General features: G+C 44.4%; 1 protein-coding gene across 1 annotated transcript in view; it reads left to right on the top strand.

The window, feature by feature from the left end:
- LOC138526307 (parapinopsin-like) overlaps positions 1-23,329 on the top strand; it is a 2,832,341-nt gene that overhangs the window by 2,307,240 nt on the left and 501,772 nt on the right. Inside the window, exon 5 of the mRNA XM_069636896.1 lies at positions 7,033-7,266. Within this exon, the coding sequence (XP_069492997.1) occupies positions 7,033-7,266 (234 nt within the window). The remainder of the gene's footprint in view (positions 1-7,032; positions 7,267-23,329) is intronic.

Genomic DNA, 23,329 nt, shown 5'->3' with positions numbered 1-23,329 from the left:
GCTGAGAAGTACACACACTGTGCCGTTAAAAATAAAGCAGCTGTGGTGGGTGGAAGTGCTGCTTTGGTGGCATCAAGAGTATGCAATTCCATGCGGGGTAATGTTGGTCATTTCCTATTGAAGTACAGCAGCCCTGCTGAGAAGTGCCATTAAAAGTGAAGCTGTCCAGTAGGTTGGATCTGTGCTGCCCCATAAAAGGTGTAGCAGCCTCTCTGAGATTCATCATTAACCTTCTCCCAATGGTGAGAACTGTAGTATTTTCACATTAACTATGCTTAAGCACTTTGGGTTATTGAATAGTGCTTCTACATTCTGAGTAATTCCATCCCTTTAAAAATATTAGCTCTTGTATAACCACAAGAGTGTTGAGTTATTCTGATGATGATGTTAGACTTGCTCAATAGTTCTGGTTCTGTATCATTAAATGTACTTCAGATCTTCAGAGTCTCTGGAGGTTAGCTCAGGGGCAACGTGCTCGCCTTAGAAGCAAGACGGCATGGAGCAACACAGGTTCGATCCCTTTGTCCGTGCAACAGAGGTTCGATCCCTTGGTCTGCGCAACACAGGTTCGATCCCTCGGTCCGCGCAACACAGGTTCGATCCCTCGGTCCGTGCTTAGAAACCTCTGGGTATTATTACGCGCATTATAAATAACCAATAAAAATAAAAATAAATAAATCTGCTGACTGGGGCCTTGTCAATAAGAGTGTAGCAGCTGATGTAGTCCCATCAAAAGTATAGCAGCCCCACTAAGGTGAACTAACATTGCCTCAACAAAAGCATAATATTAACATTATAGAAGACCTGTTTAGCGAGTTAACTGAGGAGTACCAGCATTGCCCCATTTCAACTATGGCAGCTCTAGTAGAAAATAGTTTGCACAGCCCTGCTGAGAAGTGCTGTTACTGCCTCTTTAAAAATATAGAAGCCCATTAGCTCTGCACCATTAGGCCCTGCAAGTACTGTCCCATTGCATGCTATTACACTGAACAAGGTCAACAGTATGGCAAGGTACATACTGGGTTCTATGTGATAATTCTGCATTTTGAAGAACAAATACAAAAAAGACTGATTTATTTTGTCTGATTTGTGTGGTCTTCAAAAGGCCGAATGATCACATTCTACTGCCCCCCCACGCTGCTAAACCGCCTCCAAGAAGGTGATCCCACCTCACCCCACACTCCCATCCTCTCCCACGCTGTTACCTTCTTTAGAATTCAGGGGAGTTGCCTCCCTCAACGCCTCTGTTCCCCGTCCATAGCATAACATTCACCCTCACCACGTACACACTCAGAGACATGCAGTCTCAGGAGTATAGCTCAGCAGCAACGTGCTCGCCGCCTTGGAAGCAAGACAACACAAAGCAACACGGGTTTGATCCCTTGATCCGTGCTTAGAAACCTCTTCTAATCCTTGCACGGCACCCCTCTCACCTGATCCCCACCCTCACCAGTCCCCCCCAACGGATACCCACCCCCTCTCACCTGATCCCCACCATCACAGGCATCCCTCATCTGCCCTGCATACGGGCACTCCAACAAATAAACTGCAACGGAGTATCTAATGAGGGTGATTATCCAAATTAAACTTCACTATCTTCAGGGGAAAGGCATCATTTACAGAGCAGGTCCTTGCAGGTCAGAGGTTGTCTGACAATGACGCACTTTCAAAGCCAGCAGTGCAGTTGTTCCAGCCTGTCAGTTCCGGGATTGGAGCACTGTTGCTTTCTTCCCAAGGCCCAGTGATAGCCGTTCTTTATCGCCCTGAAGTTCCACCCTCTTTGAGAGGGCAGCACAAAACAGGTTGATGGCCAGTAAACATAAATGTATTTGCCATTTTCTGGTCACTGGCATGCCTTCATCGTCCCACACAGGGTCTGCATGTCTGCAAACTATCACAAACGGACCCCAGTGTGATACTGGAAATGCATTGGAGGGACAGGGCCTCCCTGTCCTTGTCCTGTAGTCCTTTTTCATGTGTGTTCTGTATTATTTTCTGCCCAGGAGTCCATGTGGGACTCCTGGCAGTGCAGCTCTTCCTGTTTTAGGTTTGGTGTACAGACCCATGGGATACCTTTTTGGCACCCATGGTTGGGGGTACAACCCTGTGCCCCTAGTGTATGTTTTTGGGCACCTGTGTGTGGCCTACAGAGCAGGGTGTCGGCTGGTGGCAGCTCCATGCTGAATTTGACAGGTGCTCTGAGTATCCTCCATTTTGGGATACCCAGGTTCTGCCATTGGAATCAGTTAATTCCTGATTGGAAACAAGATGGCCCCTGTGGCCTCGTGCTTTCTATTGCCTATTACCTTGTTTTGCCAAAGTCCTGGGACGCCCTGACTCTGTCTTTTCCCCCTGACTGGCTGTTGGGTGGAAGTTCCCTATATGGTGTTGTTGTGAATTCCAGGGCAGACTGGCTGGAGCCTTCCCAGTGACTGTATGTTGTGGGTAAACCCTGTGGGTGGGACCTGCGTGAATGGAGTGTGTGACCAATATGCACTTCTTGTTGTGGCTGTCTGGTTTCTGGTGTTTGACACAATGACTGAGACAGCCCTGTCCAAAACTGGTATGAATGCAGTGTGTAGTGTTGAATGGCTGGGTACTTGTCCCAATACACATACCTTATTGTGAGTGTCTGAGAGGGAGGAGTATGGCCTGAATGCACTGTATACCAGATGGGCTGACTGGCTGCATGAATGCCCTTCCATATGATTGGCTGCTGAGTGTGACCCAGCAGTGTGGATGAGATCAGAATAGTATATCTGGGGACCTCTCACCACTGGAAATTGTTCAGAAGCTGAGTTGACACTTGAAGAGTAACTGGAACTGCTTATCCTCAACACCCAGCTGGAAGAAGAAGAACTGCTGCTGCATTTGCTTCGACCCTATCCGAAAGCTGTCGAGTTCATCGAGGACTGATCAGAGAAAGGACCTGGTTAAGCGCCCTCTTCCCGTGCTCTGAGGGACCATCGAGCACCGCTAACCTTCGCCGAAGCTTCCTGGAAGTCAGACCCTCGAAAAAGGCTGCCGACCGGAGATTGGGGCCACCGAGGAGAACGAAGTGAAGCACCTGGACATCGACGCCATCGAAGTCCATTGCCGTCGACCACGGTTCATAGTATCGCCATAACCGCTGGAGGCCTGTCGAAGCTGTGTTGCCCAGAATAGGGAACCGCTTGATGCCGTGCTGCCGACGACCGGACCCGCCCGCTCCTTTGCCTAAGACTAGAATTGAAGGATCCCTTGTCCGCACCGACGACCACTTTATCCCACCGGAGATATAGTTGATGAACTTTAATGAGATCTGATAATAATTGTGGTACCACTTAAGAACTGTATATATTTGCCATTTAGATGTTCAGAGCACAAAGTGAGTTATTGTGATAGTGTACATAACCTTGAATATTAATTATATAAAGACTGTGTTTTAACTAATACAGTGTGTGGACATTATTTTGTGGGGGCTAGGGGACTACACTGTACTTAAGAACCAGCCCGCATCAACTCCTGAGAAGCTACGCCTTGATTGCTCAACCACGTACCAATAACAGAGATTCTTGGCTGGGGCCCTCTGTGCCTCTCCTCTATCATATAGAGAGCAGAAGTACAGACCAACCCTCCAGTCTTTACCTCCAGCACATTCCCTTTCGTTCATGTCCAAATCTTTTATGTGCCTTTCAACTTTCACACCTTTGCCCTCTTTTCATGCCCTTTCGTATCAGCCCGCAGACCGAGGTCAGGACATTTACCCCCGGTTTCTTCGGCTCAAACACAAATCCCCTTTCTATTGGAAGCAACCCTTGCTTGGGCTGTGCCCGGACCACACTGTAAATAACACGCAGCGTGCGTTGCTCTCAGTATAGAAAGCAGGACGGCTTTCATACCTTGTAAGACAATGAACACACCATGTTTAAAAAAAAAAGCGCAAAAAAAGCACTGCAGGAATGAAATAAACACGAGGTGTAATATTTTCATACCTTTCATATGAATGTAAATGTAAATGTAAATACCCTCAAAGAAATGAAAGTGAGTGCAATACATATTTGATTTCTTTCCATGTTATATATACTACGGTGAAAGCAGCGCATGTTTGCATACGGAAAAATAGCAACGAGTGTTCATGACACGCACGTGCATACAATCTTTATCTATCTTGGCAGCATGCACGATATGGAATAAAGCGCCTCAGTGCCTATACATTGCGAGTATACCACATGGCCCCTCCCCCATCCACGCTAGCTACGTTAACCCGTGCACTCCCAAGCATTTAATTTGTTTCTCGCTCCGGGAGTACAGTTCAGAAAGCGATAGCCCCACTGATGCTTACCGGAAACAACAGAGGTGCCCGGGCCTGATTCATAGGGGTGTTTTATAATGGTGCAATCCCGTTGGAAAACCCTCAGTGAATTAGGCTCTTACAGAGCGGCAGCAGCTTTCCGCCAGTTCTGTGTGATTACCGCTAGATAAAGTGGCAGCTCATAATGATGACTGGTTTTAGGGAATAGCACAAGGAAAAGTCGAAAAAGCGCCTTGGACTAGAAGCTTCTAGTTGCTCTTTGCAGTGGCTTCAGGAGCCGCTTGGAAAGGGTTGGCCCTACCACGTACAACGACAATGGGTCTGGTTCACAGAGCTCTTTTCAATGGGATTTTCCCATTAAAAAAAACTTTTGTAAATCAGGCACAACGTGTGCATTTACTTTGGCACAATCGAAACACATAAGGCATCATTTAAACATTTTTTTAAACACTAAATACAGGTTTTGCTATGGTTTTTCCATACTGGAAGGTAACCCGGACCAGAAGCACTGCACACTGTATCTCACGCAGCCGTGTGGGTGGGTTTACTTGCTTTTCCTTGATGGTGAAGGACAGTCAAGACTCGAACATCAACGTCAGGAACATAAATTTCACTCCCATTACTGTGAGTGTTTGCTCTTCTTTGCTGATTGCCTTGTATGCTTTTTTTGGGAGTATTTCTCAGAAAAAAACTCGAATTCCTGGTCGGACATGTCCTCTGCTTTTTGTTCTGCAGCCCCACCTCTTTGGTTTTGTAGTGTGTAGTTCATCACATGTTTGGAAAGGGTATCGTCCTGGACCTGGCTCATGCAGCAGGAACGTAATAGGGGCGCCAGAGGTCACGAGGGCACACGGCAACCAACACCGCAGAGACATGTCTCTGCCATGCCAGTGGCTGTGTGACCTAGCCTGCAGCATCGCCGCCGGATCCTGGGGCTGCGCAGCAGGCAGGCTTTAAATAAAAACGAAATGAAACCCACCCAGCACTGCAGCAGCGTGCACCGAGCGCCAACGGTGGCAGTGCTGCACTGGTGGCCCGCCCACCACACACACACACAATGACACGCACCTCGACCCACCAGTACTCACCAAGTCGCTGCCGCTGGCCTATCCTGGCCTTCTTCAGTGGAGTGAGTAGGGCACGGGTCACTGGATGGACTGGAGCAGCAGGAGCTGATCACCGAGCATGCGTTTACACGTGGGCAACTAAATCAAAATGGCGAAATCAAAATGGAGGACCACAAGTTTTGCAGCACGCTGTGGCCACACCCCCTCCTCCTTTGATTGGTCACGGCCAGAGGTCACAAGAGATTGACAGAGGTCGCTGGCCAATCAGCAGTGGTCACTCTTGCGACCTCCGGCGACCCCTAAATGACGTCCCTGCATCACGCCAGCCCTCATTGACCTTCACTGGCTCCCACTGTATGCACAAATCACCTTCAAGTCTTGCTGCATTATCGATAAGGCAGTCTCCCTCAAGTCACCCAGCAACCTTGAAGAGAAACTCAGCATATCCGGTGGACAGCACACCACCAGAAGCCAGGACATGTGCAGACTTTAAATCTACTGCTGCAAAAAGGAAAGGACCAGAAAACAAGCCTTACCTGCCTGTGACCCAAGACCATGGAATCTCCTCCCCATCAGCATCAGGCTCGCCTGCACGCTCCTACGGTTCAGAAAACAACTGAAGACCCACCTCTGCAAGGAGTCTCTCCTCCTCAACACCTAGGCCATCACATCGCCCCCACACCACCTGACTCACTAGATGACATCCGCCCATCTACTCCCCTTCACCCTGCAGGGAGTAACTCTCTTCTGTGCCCCTCTCTAGCCTAACCCTGCTGTATATCTACCCTGTTGGTACCTCTGAAAAGTGTTCCATTCTGCATCTGTACTGTTATATATCTCTGTAACGAACTCCGTTGTGTATCTGTATTGTTGTGTACCTCTGTAAAATCGCTCCACTGCTTGTCAAACCTGGTCTGCACTCAATAAATACAATAATAATAATAATAATAATAATAATAATAATAATAATAATAATAATAAATAATAATAATAATGGTCAAGTAGCAATTCATGTAATAGAAAAAAGGTTGCCAAGTTTCAAGTTCAACAATTTAGCAAGTATAGCATCTCCTATGAAAAGTCAGAACTGGGAGCACAACTCGAAAATGACCGCGCATGAGCACATAGCAACCAATAATATTCTAGATCACTGGAAAGACTGCACGTTGAGGGATGGGTGAACCCTAGGAAACAACAAGTACAACATCTACATGTTGCTGCTTAGTTTTATATCTTACTGTGTGCTCATGCGACTCTCTCACATGGGTGGACTGTGCTGTCTTCTACTTAGGAGAGAGTGCTGCGAGGCCCCCCCGCAAGCGGGAGGCCTGGGGTGGATTGCCCCTCCTGCTCCCCCCCTCATGAAGGCCCTGCCCTCCTGGCGGTTCACTTTAAAGCTGCGTACCAAGTACACTGATTCTAAAGATGTTACATTCAAGCGTGCATTGCATTGTGGAAATAGCTATCAAAGTGTAATGTTCTTTCTTTTGAGGTAAACAACTTGCTGGGCTTAAAATTAAGCTGCAGAGTCCAAAAATCGATAGTGTTTAAAGAATACCTGAGTTCCAGTTGATAAAGCATAGCCTTTTCTTGTGGTCCAAAGCATGGCTTCCAGCAATGAGCGATTTCACGCTGCTTCTGATCACACCTTGTTTTTTAACCTCCAACCAGGTGGGGAGAATACGCAAGACTGCGGCCCGCAGAAGGGAATACCACGTGCTGTTCATGGTGATCACCACTGTCATCTGCTACTTGCTCTGTTGGATGCCCTATGGGGTGGTGGCCCTGCTGGCTACGTTTGGCCGACCCGGTGTGATAACTCCAGTAGCAAGCGTCATACCGTCCATCTTGGCCAAGAGCAGTACCGTCTTCAACCCCATCATCTATATCCTGATGAACAAACAGGTTCGAGTTTTCATATTTTTGTTATCAAATGAAAGAAACTTTCTTTTTTTAAAGGAAGTTCGAACATTTCCCCTGTGGGCATTTTCATTATGAAACATTTGGAAGTGATGTCGCTATAATGTTCTGGGTCTAAAAACACTGGTGGAAAATGTAATTTAAAGATGGCAGGTTTGACGCGCCTCTCCAACCCCTGTGACAGGAACCGTCATCTGATTGGCACATAGAACACAAGGTTATAAAGTGTCACGAACACACCATATGAACAAAACAAAAACATATAGGCCTTGATTTACACAATCATATTTCAATGGGGTGGGGGTCCCATTGAAAAACAGCTTTGTAAATCAGGCTCCTGATATGCTACTTAAATCCAAGGAATTGTATGGAGATGGAGACATGACTGGGCAGCATGGGGAAAATAAAATGTAAATGCATGTATTAAAATAAGGCATAATGTAGACACAGCATGGTTCTAAAGGAAGCATCCCTGATTCCAAGTGATAACCGTGTAAGCATTAAACAGCTCTTCTCAACAGATGTCAATATCCGGGAGTTTGCAAAAACACCTGTAAGTCAGCCCATTAGTCATTCTTCATCTGAGGCATGCAATCTGTCGAACTTTTTCTCAAAACCCTTCAAGAGCATGCTTTCATTGGTACATATGCTGACTGAAAAGTATTACTGAACTATCTTAAATAACTGTCAACCCCATGAGCACACAGCATATAGCCCTGCCCGCAGCGTCTATGCAGCTCAAAAGGATTCACTGTTTCATAGGTTTTAATTTGCTTATGAACGTTTACAGATTTCTTTTACCATGTGTGCTCAGGACATTTCAAGGCTGCAGACGATAAGCGCATGACAGCTCTTCTATTGTTGCAACATTGTTTTCAAGATATATAGGAAGCGACATCATTTTTAAGATTAATCATCAGAATCTTTGACTGTTTTGTCGTTTTTTGGGGGGTCTTGTTTGCCTTTCCAGTTGACTTATATCAGGGTAGCGTGCCTTTCATTCATAATGTTTGCTCTTGTCTCACAGGTGATTGGCATGGATGTTGAGCTAGACCAGGTGACCTAGGGAGGAGGGGCTTGCACGAGCATGTGCACAGGTGCAACATACTCTCCCACCTGGCGCACCCTTCCAGCGATGCAATTACTAGGTTTTTTTTCACTGCCCACCGCCACCTAAATCATCCAAACAACTCCCATGCAGATTCTTATCTCCTGGTGTCAATCAGCTGTCATTCAAGTTGCAGCAGACTGGCACAATGGGAAAAGCATTAGCAAAGTCAACAGATTTTAGTCTGGCAGACAAAGTAAACTCACTTCTGTACACCATGCCGGATGGGAGTCCTATCATTAGTACCAGTAGTAATGCTTCATGCTAGTGTGTACAGTGTGTGCGTGTATGTGTGTGTAAGACTAACTTGCACACGTGTTTGTCCTTTAAAACATTTGCTGTGCGTGTGGGGTCTATTTAAGTAACTATAGTGAATTTGCAGTTTAGGTGGCAGACAGGATTGCTAACAGCCGTTGGTGAAATGCTTATTTTCCCTGAGTTTCTAGTAATGTTGTGTTTATATATAAGCAGCAGCTTGATCGCATTTTTGGATAAGTGGGGCCTATTTAAACAACAACATTGAAATAGGCCATGCTTACCCAGTAATGACTTATGAAAGTGCAAAAATCTGTTCAAGTCAGTGTTTGCACACGCATATCAATACTGATAGACAAAGTAGACAGGTTTTCATCCACTGTCCTTCCACTTTCCATTATGGGTTGGCAGGTGAAGAACGATGGTCTGGAGCGGTGCCCAGAGCAATGACATAGGTTAAGATTAATTCTAAACCTTCCAGCCAGCAGCCCTATGTTTTACTGTACTCACACCAAGTGGGACAGGTATGCCCAGACATGTGTCCAATACCTGCTGGGGGTGGGGTCCCAAACTACACCTCACTGAGGATGCCAAATGAGGGTGAAACAAGTCTGGGGCTGTTTGTGGTCTTGTGCAAAAGAGATGTGACTGAGCAGTTCAGGCTGGTCTGCCCCTTTTGGGGTGGGCCCAAGCCTTATTTCAATATGGTCTTTACCCTTTCTCTATTGGCATGGAAGGTGAAGAGTGATGCTCTACAGGGTTGCCCATAGCAATGTCAAAGGTTAAGATTAATTCTAAACCGTACAGCCATCCGCCCTTTGTTTTGCTGTATCCAGTGTATTGAACAGAAATATTTTTACAATGGTCCTGATTACAAGTTTGGCAGCGTTTTGGAATAACGCCAAATGGACTAACTGTTACTATACACAGTAAGCATGTGGCGGCTTGAAGGTTCCACCTGATTTCAGCCCTGATTCATGGAATTATCTGCGTGTAAAGTCATGACTTTGCATGTTCTTCGATTCATGGAATCGACTGTGTGGGACTTTTCTGGGACTTGTGTCCAGAATAGGGGGCGGAACATGCAAAATAAGGAAGAACAAGTTAAAATGTGGGCGTGCTGAGGGACGACCTGCCGCTAGGAGATGGCATGTCCACAACTTTGCAGAACAAATCGTACACACGGCTCTGACTGTGCAACCTCACGTCAGGGAAATGACCATGCAAAGCTCCCGATCTAACTGCCACCCGAAGGCAGGCGTACAGACACTTGCGCACGGGGATCAACAAGCAGAGGTAACATTGCATGTTGGATTCAGTGGTGCATGCACGCAGCCAGGGCTCCTATCGGGATTAGGGGTGCGCATAAGCAGTGTAGCAGTATGCAGGCATGGTTTACGGAGGTTCACAGACATATTTACCAGGAAATTACAACTTTTCTGATACATGGTACGAATCTTGTCGGGGTGCTGTGAACAGTTACTGGGGGCCCTATGCAGTGTCATTGGGGTATTGGCTTGGTTGCAGGGGACCCCACACAGGATTACCGGGGTGCATGAGTTTGCACCCAAGCACCACGGAGAGGTTGGTATTAGTGTCTACATTTGCTCTGTGAGGGGGGGTCTGGGTCATTCCGGTCGCGACTTGCGCATAAGCTTACTTTGCAGGGAAGATTCCATGAATACGTGGATCATGCACAGGTGCCTCAAGCGTAAAGGGGCACGCAAAGTCCTTCTCGCCGCGTGAACTTTGTCAGGTCTTTGCACACTTTTCTATGACTCGGGCCTTTAGTGTCTCACAGACCCTTCTTCAGTTTGTATTTATTTGTATTTTATTTATTTGCATAGCGCTCCAGGCCTGAAGGCATCCGGGCGCGTATCTTAGAACAAGTAACAACAAGGTACAGTTAAGGCAGTGGTTGAAGTTACAGTTAAGGCAAAGGTTATAGTTACATTGGAACACATGCAGTAAACATGTACAGAGTGATGCAGTACATAAAATACATGAAAAAGCTGTAGATTGGTGGTAGTTGTCAAGGAGTAAGAAGAAGAATGTAGAGTATTGGGGTGAATGTCAGTTAGTAAAGTGTGGTGGATATCCAAAGGTTGGTTATTCCCCATTTTCGAGTCCCACTGGCCTCCATTGGGGACATGCACTCTTTCTACTTGTAGTTTTACTGCATATAAATACTGTATGTGATAACAATTTTATGTGGAGGAAATTTCCTCCACACAAAAGCAGACAGACTTTTTGAAAATGGGTTTCTCAACCCATAATTGTGTGAAGTGATAATATATGCAGAATTCAGAAATAATGTGAGTTTTGCAGTTGCCGACGTAACTAATTCAAATAATGTAACAATGCTATAACATTTTTACAACGGTCCCAAACTTTTGTTTGCATTTTCTGAAAATTTAGTTTTCTTTCATGGACCCTAGCAAGATTTCTGTCAGGCAAATGTTTCTCCATTGCCATGATATCACACAGCACTAAACCCAAAGGGGAACTCTTGCCTTGCAAGCTTAAAAGACTATGTTGTATAATTTGCTGAAGGTCTCAAATCTGTAATGCATGAAAAGGGAGCAGTTGAACACTTTGACTTTGAAAAGTAGAGGCTACTTTAGATAGATGTAAATATGTTAGGGTCTTCAATAGTGACCCTCCAGATAGGGGCCTAAATTGCTCTCCCCATAGGAAGAACACTTTTTGGGTGTCTTATGACTTTGGCATTGTGCAATGAATCCACACAAAAGTTTCCAAAAAAAAGAAAATATATATAGATCTAACTTTGAGAAAGTTTAGTGTGTTTTCATCAAGAAGGGTAATGTTCTAGGAGGGGTTACTAAACTTTGTGAAATCCTGATTGACATGCATTGAATAAAATGACCTGCAGCTCGAAATGTTGGATGGCCTTTCATCAAATTGTGTGAGGAGCAGCAGCCTGGTCTCAAAAGAGTGCATTTGCAAATTTGGTGCATCCAGCAGTTTGTTTAAAAATGGTCAAAAAGCAGGTAAAAAAGGTTGGTATCTAATTCTCTCTATTGGTTTATTTTGTGGTGTGTGCATTTGTATGCTTTTTCAGGGGAACGTTTTTTTAAATTATATTAATTGGTTCCATCATAAGAGAAGTACATATACTTATAATACAAGTTCAGATCAGAGATAAAAGAGAGATATTAAATACACATGACAATCCTCTCAAAATAACAATGTTGTCATCTATATCAGCGAAAGATAACATTGCAAATGATCTAAGCGAAATGTTAAATACATAAGATGGTATGAACTCTTATTATAACACGTTCCTAATAATAAACCATCAAGATAAAACAATCTATTTGGAAGCAACTTTCCAAACATGGTATGCTGAAGCTGAAATCACAATTGATTCTGCTCCTAGGATGCTGCTCCAGAACTGATTGGTTATAATAAAATCAATATTAGTTAGGTAACTGGAGTAGCTCCTCACATAGTAAGGCTGTAGTTTGGTGTAATTGGTAAGCAAATGACGTGCCAGCTCAACAGTTCAATTACAGAGGCGGCTAGTCCAATATACCTGTGGTAAATTCAACCACCTGCCTGTATGCTCTCTACATAGTAATATATGAAAACGTAATTATGTAGAAAAACAACTAAGTTGAAATGAACATAATTTAGTCAAATAAGATTTTGGGTGACTTCATTTAAAGCCCTGTTTGCTAAAAAAATAACATACTTTTTTCTAGAAAGTCGAGATTGGTTATCATATCAAAGATTCTAGTTTTCTTCTTTAACATTTCTAAAAATGTAGGCATTAAAAACATTTCCTCAAAATCAATTTCCAAATTACTAAAATGATTAAGCACCGCACAACGTAATTTGGGTAAAAAAGTATTGGATAACTCCTTCAAATAATAATTAGAAAAAAGAGCTATTGGTGATCCCATACCTGGGGGTATAGTAATTATGATATAGTAGAGGCTACACCTTTGTTGGAGCCACAAAGAGTGAACAGAGGGAATACCCAGCTCGCATCGGAGGGCCTCAACTGGTACAGTGGCTGGAACACCCAAAATTGATTGCAATATCTTGCCTTCAGGTTTTGCAAACCCAGGATAATTTAGCTTCATTTAAAGTTGCCCGGCCATAGAGAATCCCTGGTAGATCCGAATCAGGCCCTCAATAGTGTAACCCCCTTTTTTTGATAAATTTCTTAAGATAAAGCAATTTCTTGAAGACTTCGGGACGTATGCAATAGCCATAAAAATTGGCATCAGGGATACTCCAATTGGAAAAACCTAAGTATATATATATATCGCTTCACATTCTCTAAAAATGCTAATTCAAATGTATTCACCTTTCGTAGGTCCCCAAAGACCAATACTTTGGTTATAACAACATTTACTTTTAAAGGTTTTTTCCTGGCATACGATGACAGGGCCACTAGTGAGTGCTGCAACCCAATCCAATAGGAATTAGGTCAAAAAGAACTGTATCATCAGCATAACCCAGCCAAGAGACTGCGATACCGGCAATGCAGGGTGGAAAGTCTTGCGCTGCTGTAATAGCTGGCCCCAGATCTGCCACGTACAGGTTGTGGAGCATTCAGCCCAGCACGCATCCCTGTTTCAAACCGATATTGGTCATCAAAAGCTTTTTTTTAAATCAATGAATTCAAGGTAGACTTTACATTTAGTTTCGCTCGTACATGCATCCATAACATAATGGATAGCACTTAAATTGTGAAGGGTATTAAATCCTTTCAGAAATCCTGTTTGGCTAATTAGGAAATGTGTGATATGATTGGTTGGGGCATGCAAAGTGTTTCTAATGTCAGTGAATTTTGAGACTTAGGGCCGAGTCATGGAATTATTTGCACAGAAAATAGGGTACTTGCGTGCCAAAATGTGCGCAAATTAGCATTCGTCGATTCATGTATTCAAATGCGGAGTACTTTTCCAGGATTTGCGTGGAGTTCATGCAGGCTCGGCACGTCTCTGTGAGCCGTCGGGTGCCTGCACAAGACCCCACACAGACCGTGGGCGAGGTCTGCGCAGAGGGCAGAGTAGGGGGAAAAACACAGAAAATGGGGAACAACATGTGCAAAAAGTGGGCATTACAAGGGATGGCCCGCAGGTAGTCCATGGCCCGCCCACAATTGCGTGGCACAAGATTCATTCATGGATTTGAGCGTGCAACCTCTCGGCAGGAAATTGGCCACGCAAGTCCTTCATACTATCCCGTACCTGAAGGCAGGAATCGCTGCACGAAGGTAAGATTGTAATTCGGAATATGAGGTGCGTGCACACAGTCAGGTTCCAATCGGATTTAGGGTTGTGCATACGCAGTTTAGTGGGATGCAGGAATGTTTTATGGGGGTTTGCACACAGATTTCCTGGGTTATTACAGAGTTACGAATTTTCATACGCCTGTTGTCGGGGTGCCACCCCCACGCACTGTTTGAAGGCTGCGTGTAATCCCACCCGGGGGAGCACACAAAGGTAGCTGTTCTGGCTGTTTTTCCTTTGCATGCGGGCATGTCGGGGGCATTCCAGGCACGACTTGTGAATACGGTTACTTTGCGCAGTAAATTCCATTAATACGCAGGGCACTTATTTTTTATTCTATGAGAAGGTTTGCGCTGTGTCCTTCTCGGCGCGTGGAACTTGCAGGGATTCCGCAGACATTTTCATGAATCAAGCCCTAAATCACCTGTGCGTTTTGCAATTTGTGGGGCTAATTCAACCACCTCTCTGGCTTATCATCACATTGCCTATGTTCTGCAGGGTGCCACAAGTGTGTAATATGCCCCCAAAATGTCAAAATTACAGATGATTTTGCCACAATATTAGGGACCATTGGGGGATGTTCATAAACACAAGTGCAGCGTAGTTAAAGAGGCCAATGGGTCTAGCCTCGTGGTGTCTTGGTGGGATCCTGAAAGCAATGCTTGCCGAATATGGCCACTGGCCATGGCCAGTGGCGCAGAGATCTGCTTTCCATTTCAAATACAATTTTGGATGGCTCATACCATGCCCAGATTGCCTGAGGCATGGCCAAAGGCCATGTCCTGGATAATGTGGTCATCAGCCGTGGCTGCAGGCCATTGGCAGTGCTGCATGGACTACTGTGGTCGGCTAAGTGGGGCCTACTGTATGACCAAAGACTATGTCCATGGGAATATGACTAGTGGCCCACAGACCAATTTTTCATAGGTACATTCTATTTCTGGGTGGCTCAAACATGCCCCAGGCGATGTGGCCATGGCTGGGGGCTCACAGACCCATTATCTAGTGAAGGACCAGAATGCCCTTGTAATGGCTAAAGTTGTTCCTGGGCAATCTGCCCACAATCCCATTATGGGTACATTATGGTTAAGTTGCACATATAAAAACATTGGAAATTCAGCGAAAACGTGTGTTAAAGGGAGTTAATGGCTGTGTGCAAAATCACAAAACTATGCACTGCTCATACCTACACACATGACATCATTGATGAGATCACATTGACAATAACCAATCTGAAGACATCCATGTATGTTGGTGTGAGCAGAGCCTGCTGGGGGCGGGACTTACAGCTGCATAGTTTACCATAACTTGTAAGTTTCTATGGTTTCTCTATTTTGCACTGCAACCATAACGTCCCTTTAACATTTATTTTATTGCTCAAATCTTTCTTAAAGGGACGTTATGGTTACAGTCCAAAATCATTGAAATAATAGAACTATGCAAATGTGCCAGTATGGTAAGCGACGCAACTGTACCCATAACCGTATATATAGTGCATTTCCAAATCCTGAAACACAATTATGTGATAAATGAACAGCTTAATACTAAGCAAGCTCAATACCATGTATCTCTCTGGCGGATATGCAAAACACCTTCCTATGCATAACATGGGCGCATAAAATCTCTTCTCTACCCAGAGATGGTTGTTATGTTCACTTATCATAAAGCCCTGAATGTGTGTCATTTTTATAGGCCCTGATACACTGAATTGATGTGTCGTGTATAGGACTAAAAACAGTCATAAAAAACAATCTCACTGAATATAATTCTTCCTAGTTGTTTCACAGAATTGCTGGAGATTGGGTTCTTATCCACGTTTCAATGGCAGAGCATTACAAAACATAGCTTATAAGGCAGCAAACATCCTACCTCTGACTGTATGTATGATACCTCCGAATGTACACAATTGCCTCTGTACCTAATCTCAGTGATCCACCCAGGGCAAACAATTGAAACAGTGATAGGTAAACTTATCCCAAATGTGTCTATTTGGTGGCCAATGTGGCACCCAAACAGACTAGATTCCAATGAGGGAGCCTGAGGGCACTAGAGGAAGAAAGCGGGTGTCAAAGAGAAAGAACCTGAAGTTGCATGAGGAGTGAAGTGGGTGCAAAAACACAGAAGCAGAGAGGGTGGTTCTTCTAACGGGTGCATCGCCACCAAGACAGACATCCCATTAAATGCAGCTGCATATGTGGGTGGTAACCTGACCCCCCAAAAATTACCCTCATCCACTTGTGAAATAGTTTTCATATGCCTAGTGGCAACGTCCTAGGAAGTTAAACAGGATATTGTGGATAACAAGCTACCAATAGACTCTTCATATTTTGTGTAGCGTACATGCCAAGTGCCTGCAAATTCGGACAGAAGCAACAACCCTTTGTCCAACGATTTCATTCCATTTCACGAGTTTCTCTGAAAGGCATTAAAGTAATTCCATCAAACATCTATCATTGCTCTATCAAGCATTGCACGCCTAATGAAAAAGCATAGCCTTGGTAAAGGCCTCAAGCTAGTTATTATTTTTTCACATGCTTCTTTATAGAATAATTAGAGTTCCTGAGTAATTCATATCATTTCGACACATTTGTATTTTATTTGTATTTCATTGAATGTATAACGCACTTTCACCAAAGTGCTCTACAATAGATAACAAATGGTACACTCAGAATGGATATTTAATCACAGTCAATTTCATTCTAAAATAGCCAAGATTATTCAGGAAAAGAAGTTGAAGAAAGAAACTTTTGTTTAAGTAAAGAACAAAAAGAAGTCATGGGTCAAGCCGGGTTGACATGTAAAGGCAAAGAGTTGCAATTTTTCGGGGATAGTAGAGCAAAGGACCTGAATATGGATTGAGCATGGAGGTGGAGTGATGAGAAGATGAGAGAGAAAAGAGAGAGACCAAGGAACCACAATAAGAAGGGGTACTGGTACGAATGCACTGGTATACAATCCAGAGAAAATGAAAAAGAATATGAGAATGAAAAGAGAGCCACAGAAGAGGAAGTAGATAGAAAGAAAAAGAGGACTATGGGGGAAGATGGAAAAAAAGACCAATAGAAGAAGTGAAGAGAGTGAAGAGGTTCAAGCACATGTGCTCGAAGGCGAACCATGAGAGTCAAGAGATAGTCAAGACGTGAAAAGACAAGGGTGATAATAAGAAGCTTAGTGGTCAGATTAGTAAGAATTCATCTGATATTTTAGATATTATATAACAAATATTGAACTGACCATGCAGTAGTGGAAATATGAAAAGAAAAGCATATAGATGGGTTCAATATTACTTCCAGGTTGCAAATAGTCATCGAAAGAGGACCACAGATGGTGGGGAAGGCAGAGAAGAAGGGGAGATGGCAAGGAAATATAAAATGTGTGCTTTGGAGGGATTCATATGTAAAGCAGGAGTGTGCATCCGTTGAATGACTTAAAGAAGAACTAATTGCATGAGAAATGTGCTGTAGGGGACGGAACAAACTCACTGCGCAGAGTAATAACCTATATTTACCTCATGCAGGACTTTCTATGTACATCATAGGGTAGGGCCCACATATTAATCAAACTCCTACTCAGGTGTTAATCTTAAAACCAATGGGTGCTCAAACTCGCACAAGTTTTCACCATTACCACCATACTCATAATGAGGTGGCCCAATGTGGACTAGCATCACTGAGACGTTGCCTTGTCCCTCCATGAACATTAGCTGTGTAGCCTCCACACAGCTGGATACATTCACCCCCTTACTGATTAGCATGAAATGGGGTCGCTCACAAAAGTATAGGACATTGTTTGTAATCTAACTTTGATTGACTTTGCCAACATTCTGTTGCTAATAACCTTTGATTCTTTGCAGTATCTGTATGCAGTTTTCCAAGGATGCTTTCATACCCGGGCTGCCACCAGATTTAGAAAGTGTGGTGCAGGTGTGCGCCAAAAAATGTTATGATTAAAACTGAATGAATTGTACTTCCATTATATAATTATAAAGTGAGGTTGTATGTTAATGCTCAGTTGCCTTTCCTTAACTTTGAAATATGTTTTCATTTTCTTTGGAACGCTACCCATTTCTGAATATTAGTGCACTCCTTAATACTTGTCGGTGAAAAAAGGCATGAGATGCACTCATTCTGAAAGTATCATTAATAATGATATTCTCAAAGTGTAATATTAGATTTTTCTGCAGAGTGTAAAGATCCCAAAGTTACCTGAAAACATGATCGTTACAACGTCTGCCTGACAGCCATTCGACTTTAATAAGCTCTATCTTTATCACTCGTTCTGCCATATCGATTGTTTTATGATTTAAAAAAAATATATATTTTTGTTTATTGAGTTTTAATACAACGGAACATTGCTTTAGTAGAGATGGGTCAGTGAATTATTCTAATGACGTTTGTTAAATTTCAAACTTTGTATAAGACCTAACCACTGTATAACTAGCTGTAGAGCGGTATCCAGAATCTGTTTACATGTTTACATTTGCAGCCTGTCAAAAGTCATGAGAGACCTTGGTGATATACTCAACAATTTAGAGGACTCCACGTCCTCAGCGGATACCAAACATAATGCTGGCTCTCAAAATAGATAGTGTTATTTAATATTTCTCACTTGTGTTCATCCTATCCCCTACAGTCTCCGCCAAGATAGAAGTGAACTGTTAGTATCACAGTTCCTATATACCACTTATTTAACCTAAATACAAGCTTTCTTGCCAAGATGGCAGCCTCCAAGCGTGTGGTGGCTTGGAGCGGGGATTACCCTGTTCCGAGCCTCCTCATTGGCTGAGTGGCTGCCACACCCCAACCGCCAGGAAAGGAAGGAACGGTGTGGGGAGAGGGATTCCCGGTCGGGTAACGCCCCAGCAAGGGCCAATGAGATTGCATGTTACAATCTCATTTTCCCTCGCCGGGTACTCATTTATTTTAATTGTGCTTTTGGCATAGTGCTAAACATTATTGTCAGATTTCCTCAACACCTGATCTGCTGCCATATTCCTTTGTTAGAAAAAGGATTGTTGTCTTTGTCTTTGCCCAGTTTCGTATTTTGTGCCATGGCAATGTTCAGCATACCGACAGTGCCAGCTCGATGACAGTGAGTGTCTAGTTACATGATAAAGACACTGCATAGATACTCATCAGGAATATGTCTTTGTTCACAGTATGGTGGTAGATTTGCTCAGTACTGATGGCAAGACCAGCATGGATCACTTGGCTGCTTTCCATTTTGCCCCGAAGCCAGCATCGGATTGGCCCCTCTCACTTTCGGCACGTAGCCGGGCTGAAATCGTTACTGGGGAGTGGGGGCCAGTTTCTGGCCATGCCTGGGCCGGTTTGGAAGTAAAAAAAATTAGAAAAAAATGAAAATGTTTCACATTTTCTTTTTTTCAAAAACCCTTTTTTCCTCCTTAGGTCGGTAAATGAGTACCAACACAGGTTGGGTGATCTTGTATGCATATTTCTTCTATAAAAAAGAGCTTAAGCGTAAGTGCTATACAATAACATATTATCATTTGGCCTTAGACGTCTGCTTGGATTCACAGTAATTTAGAAATTTAGAGTACTTAGGAACAATGCTATTTGATGCCACTTCCTGTTGATTAGTTGATTTTGTAGCACATTGCCATACATCAGCGGAATAAGGGCAGTGTTAATCCTCATTCCTGGAGTCCATGAGACTTCATGGGGGCTTTGGATTTAGAGGAATTGTTGTGTGTGTGGTACTTCCACCTCTGCTGGCAATAAAGTAGAGGGCATATGGGCTAGAGCTGTGTCCTCCACTTTACTTCACAACTGATAATTCTGGGGTGCAGTAAAAAGTGGCAGTGAAGAGGTGGTAATTCCATACCACATAGCAGACTCGTAATGAAGCCCTTTGTATGTATACATTGGGCCTCATTCCAAGTTTGCCGGTACAGTAACAATAGTACCAGTAAGTTTGCCGGTACTGTTGTTACCGTACCGGCAAACTACGAGTTCTGCTAGCGGGTGCCTTTTCGCACACCAGGTCTAACCTGGCTAGCAGACCGGCACCCGCGAGCAGGCCATGCCGGATGCACCGGCACCATTCTGAATGGTGCCAGTGATTCTGGCCTCCCTATTCTGAATGGTGCTGGTGCATCCGGCCTGGCCGGCTCGCGGATGCCGGTCTGCCCGCCAGGTCAGAGCAGGCAAAAAGGCACCTGCGAGCAGAACTCGTAGTTAGCCTATGGGGCTCGAATGGGAATGGGGAGCATTTTTTGCCGGAGCCTAGGAATGGGCAATTACCGGGTCCGACAGGAAAAAAATGATACCGACGGCAGCCGTGCCAGTTATACTGGCACGGCTACCGCCGGTATTGTAATGTGGCGCAATGTACTTTCAATACGAGCAAAAGAAAATGTAAGCACTCTCTTGAAGCAGACCTTTCGAAAATAGTTGCACACAGAAGTTAAAATTAAAACATAATTATTTTCAAACCTTTATATTACAAAAACTACCAGTGAAAAAAACAGAGACAAATGAACGTATTGATATAAATATATACCTCTGTAAAGGATAGTGCAACGTATTCAAATGTGTTTGCTGTATTTCTCTTGGTTTTCACTTTGGAAATTGTGGAAGGAGCACAACACGCATTGCGCCATTGAGTCTGTCCTTCTTTAATAGCAAAGGGGTGTTTTCCAAATAATAACTCATGCATTAATTATGGGGTAGTACCTTTATTGCTAGAGGGGTCGTCCCCTAGAAAACAATGACACTCCCCTTGTGCTTCCCACTAAAGCCGTTGACAGGCATGCTGAATGAATGCCCCTCATAGTATGGTAGCCACGTTTGGCCCAACCCAGGGAAGACTTGCAATCTCAGACACCAACCCTAGTCTCACCAGATGCTCCCTGATGCTTTTAAACAAATGATGCTGGAGGACACTGCAGATATGCTAGTATGAACAGGGCTGCGAGGCAGGCTGTTCACGCTGTTCCCGCGGGACACCGGGACATCGCCAGCTGAGTGGTTGACTGTTTCCACCTGCCCTCCAGCTCATTTACCCATTCACCTCTGTGTGCCACTCATTAAGAGATTTTTCATGGCAACACAGGCGATGCTGGGTAGCCCGTAACCTCACCTGGTATGGTGTGGTGAAGATTTACTAGCCCTGGGGGCTTCTGTGACTGGTGGTGTTATTCCGGCGTGACTGCAAAAGGGAAGAAATATCTGAAGCCCTTAGCTCAAGGTTTGAGGCAATTTCAATTGCTTTGAACTGTCCAACCGTTTACCTTAGCCGGAAGCATAGATCTCCATTGCCAGCAGCACATTGAACTCTGCCCGATCTCTATCCTAAAAGTCTGTGCTCTTAGATTGATCGAGACGTCTGGGGGTAGCAGGTTTATCGCAGCTTTCTGAAAACGGCTGGCTGATATTCCCTTGGCTAGAGTAGTCCGGTGCGGAGAAGCGCCAGCTGTTACAGTGAGTAGGTGGTCTGAGCTGATCAACTGGAGCCATAATTTGTGGAACTTGTGTAAACTTGCAGAACTTGCAGTGGGAACAGTGTGATATGGCTGGAATCTGATTGCTGCTTCATTGGTTTTCTAGCTGGTATTTCGAACCCTGGAGCAAAGGCGGGGAGTCGGAATTGGGATTCCCGTAAGCTAGTCGGGCGTTCTCACTCAGGGATTTATTTGATAGAAATTTAGTGGCTTGTTTCTTCTTGGCCCAGCAGCACTCCGATGGACGGAATTAGTCAGAGGTAGACTTCCTCTGGTGCGTCACTATTAACCAGTTTTATTGCTCGTAGTGTGTTGGATGTGCACCTATAGCAGCTATAGTAGGTACAGTGTAACTGATATTGTGCTAATTGTATACTTTCCATTTTAATTTTTATGTCATCATGTTTTCACAGTTGTAATAGTTTAATTGATATCTATGTGCTATTGTGCATTTGTGTATTGTTAGTTCTTGCACTTTACATACCCTACACCCATGAGCTGGGGTAGATACCCTTTGTGTTTGAGTCTGTGGGAATGTCGAATAGGAAGGCAGTTTCTGAGATCTCACCAGGGAGTGGGAACAGGAAGAAGAGGTTCCATAAAAACAGTAAGCCAATCACTGATGTTATCATTCTTATAACTGAGATAAAGGACCTGCTATTCGAGGGGGTTCTAAGAGTTTAGCTAAGAAAGCGTGAGGAACCCCTTGATGAATTTAGGGTGATAAGGAGAGAGGGCCAGGAAGGAGGGGACAATTAAGTCTTGCCAGTAGCCAAAGGGAACCAAACTGGAAAGGTTCAGCCGTGCCTTATAGAACAAGTACCAATACGAATTTTCCCAAAATTGGATACATTAGAACCCTGAGTATTTTTGGTTGAGGGGTTTCATAGCGGACCAACTCGAGAAACCCAATGCTCTAGGTAAGAACGGAAAGGGAGGGGGGGTGGAGGAGAAGGGGGAGGAAGTGGTTCTGATAGCCCCAAGAGTCCCGACTTCTAATAGATATTCAACCCTAAGCAAAGACCATGGGCCTCATTCCGAGTATGGCGGTAAGGGATAGCGGCCACCGGTAACGAGACCGGTGGCGGTAATCCCTTACCGCCATACTCCGAGTTCCCTTTGCGCCCTCGCCCTTAACGCCTGCTTTGAGCAGGTGTTAAAGTCGAGGGCGCAAAGGGGCCTCCAAGCCAATAACGGTGACCGTAATGAACGGTCACCGTTATTTGCATCTTCCCCATTCCCATTGAGCCCTATGGGGGCTCATTTGGGAATGGGGAAGAGCCTTGGTGAATGGGGAATTACCGCCCCGCCAACCTTGGAATGGGGCGGTAATTCCGCCATCCACCAAGGCGCTGCCGGTCCGGGTACGGCGTCAACCAAGGTGTTAATAGCGCCATTGGTTAGCGCCGTACTCGGAATGAGGCCCCATATGTTCAAGTGTAAGCAAGGGAGGGGTGGAACCCAAAGGAGGGCCCATTCACTATGGACACCATTGCATGTAGCAAACATGGTCAAGTTCAGGGGGGATACTGAACCCCTGTGCGAGGGGAAGAAAAGGAAGAAGGTTATAAAGACTAGGTCCTCTATTTTAAATGACAATCAGGTTGAGTACCTTTTGGAAGTGGTTGAGGATATAAAGGGAATGTTGAAAATATTCTTGCAGGTATGGAGACGCTGGTTATAAAATTAGAGATAAACAACATCAACCATCCAGGGGATGTCAGCCAGGAGGGACCCAGGATGGTTGGTGGTGCTTGTGTTTCTATCCAGCAATCAAATTACTGGGTGAAACTACACAGGGCAATGGCGAACGGCTCCCTAAACAGATGCAGTAGGTTACCCAATGTGTTCATCAAAACCATCTAGATAATTACTCTGTCTGGGCTAGACCAATGTTTGATGTAATAGGAAAACAGTCTAGGAAGACTGGTAGCGAGCCTAGGAATATTAATGGCC

Source organism: Ambystoma mexicanum, chromosome 7p, assembly GCF_040938575.1.
Source record: "Ambystoma mexicanum isolate Mex_15411 chromosome 7p, UKY_AmexF1_1, whole genome shotgun sequence".
Lineage (NCBI taxonomy): Eukaryota > Metazoa > Chordata > Amphibia > Caudata > Ambystomatidae > Ambystoma > Ambystoma mexicanum.
This window is presented reverse-complemented; position numbering and strand designations above follow the sequence as displayed.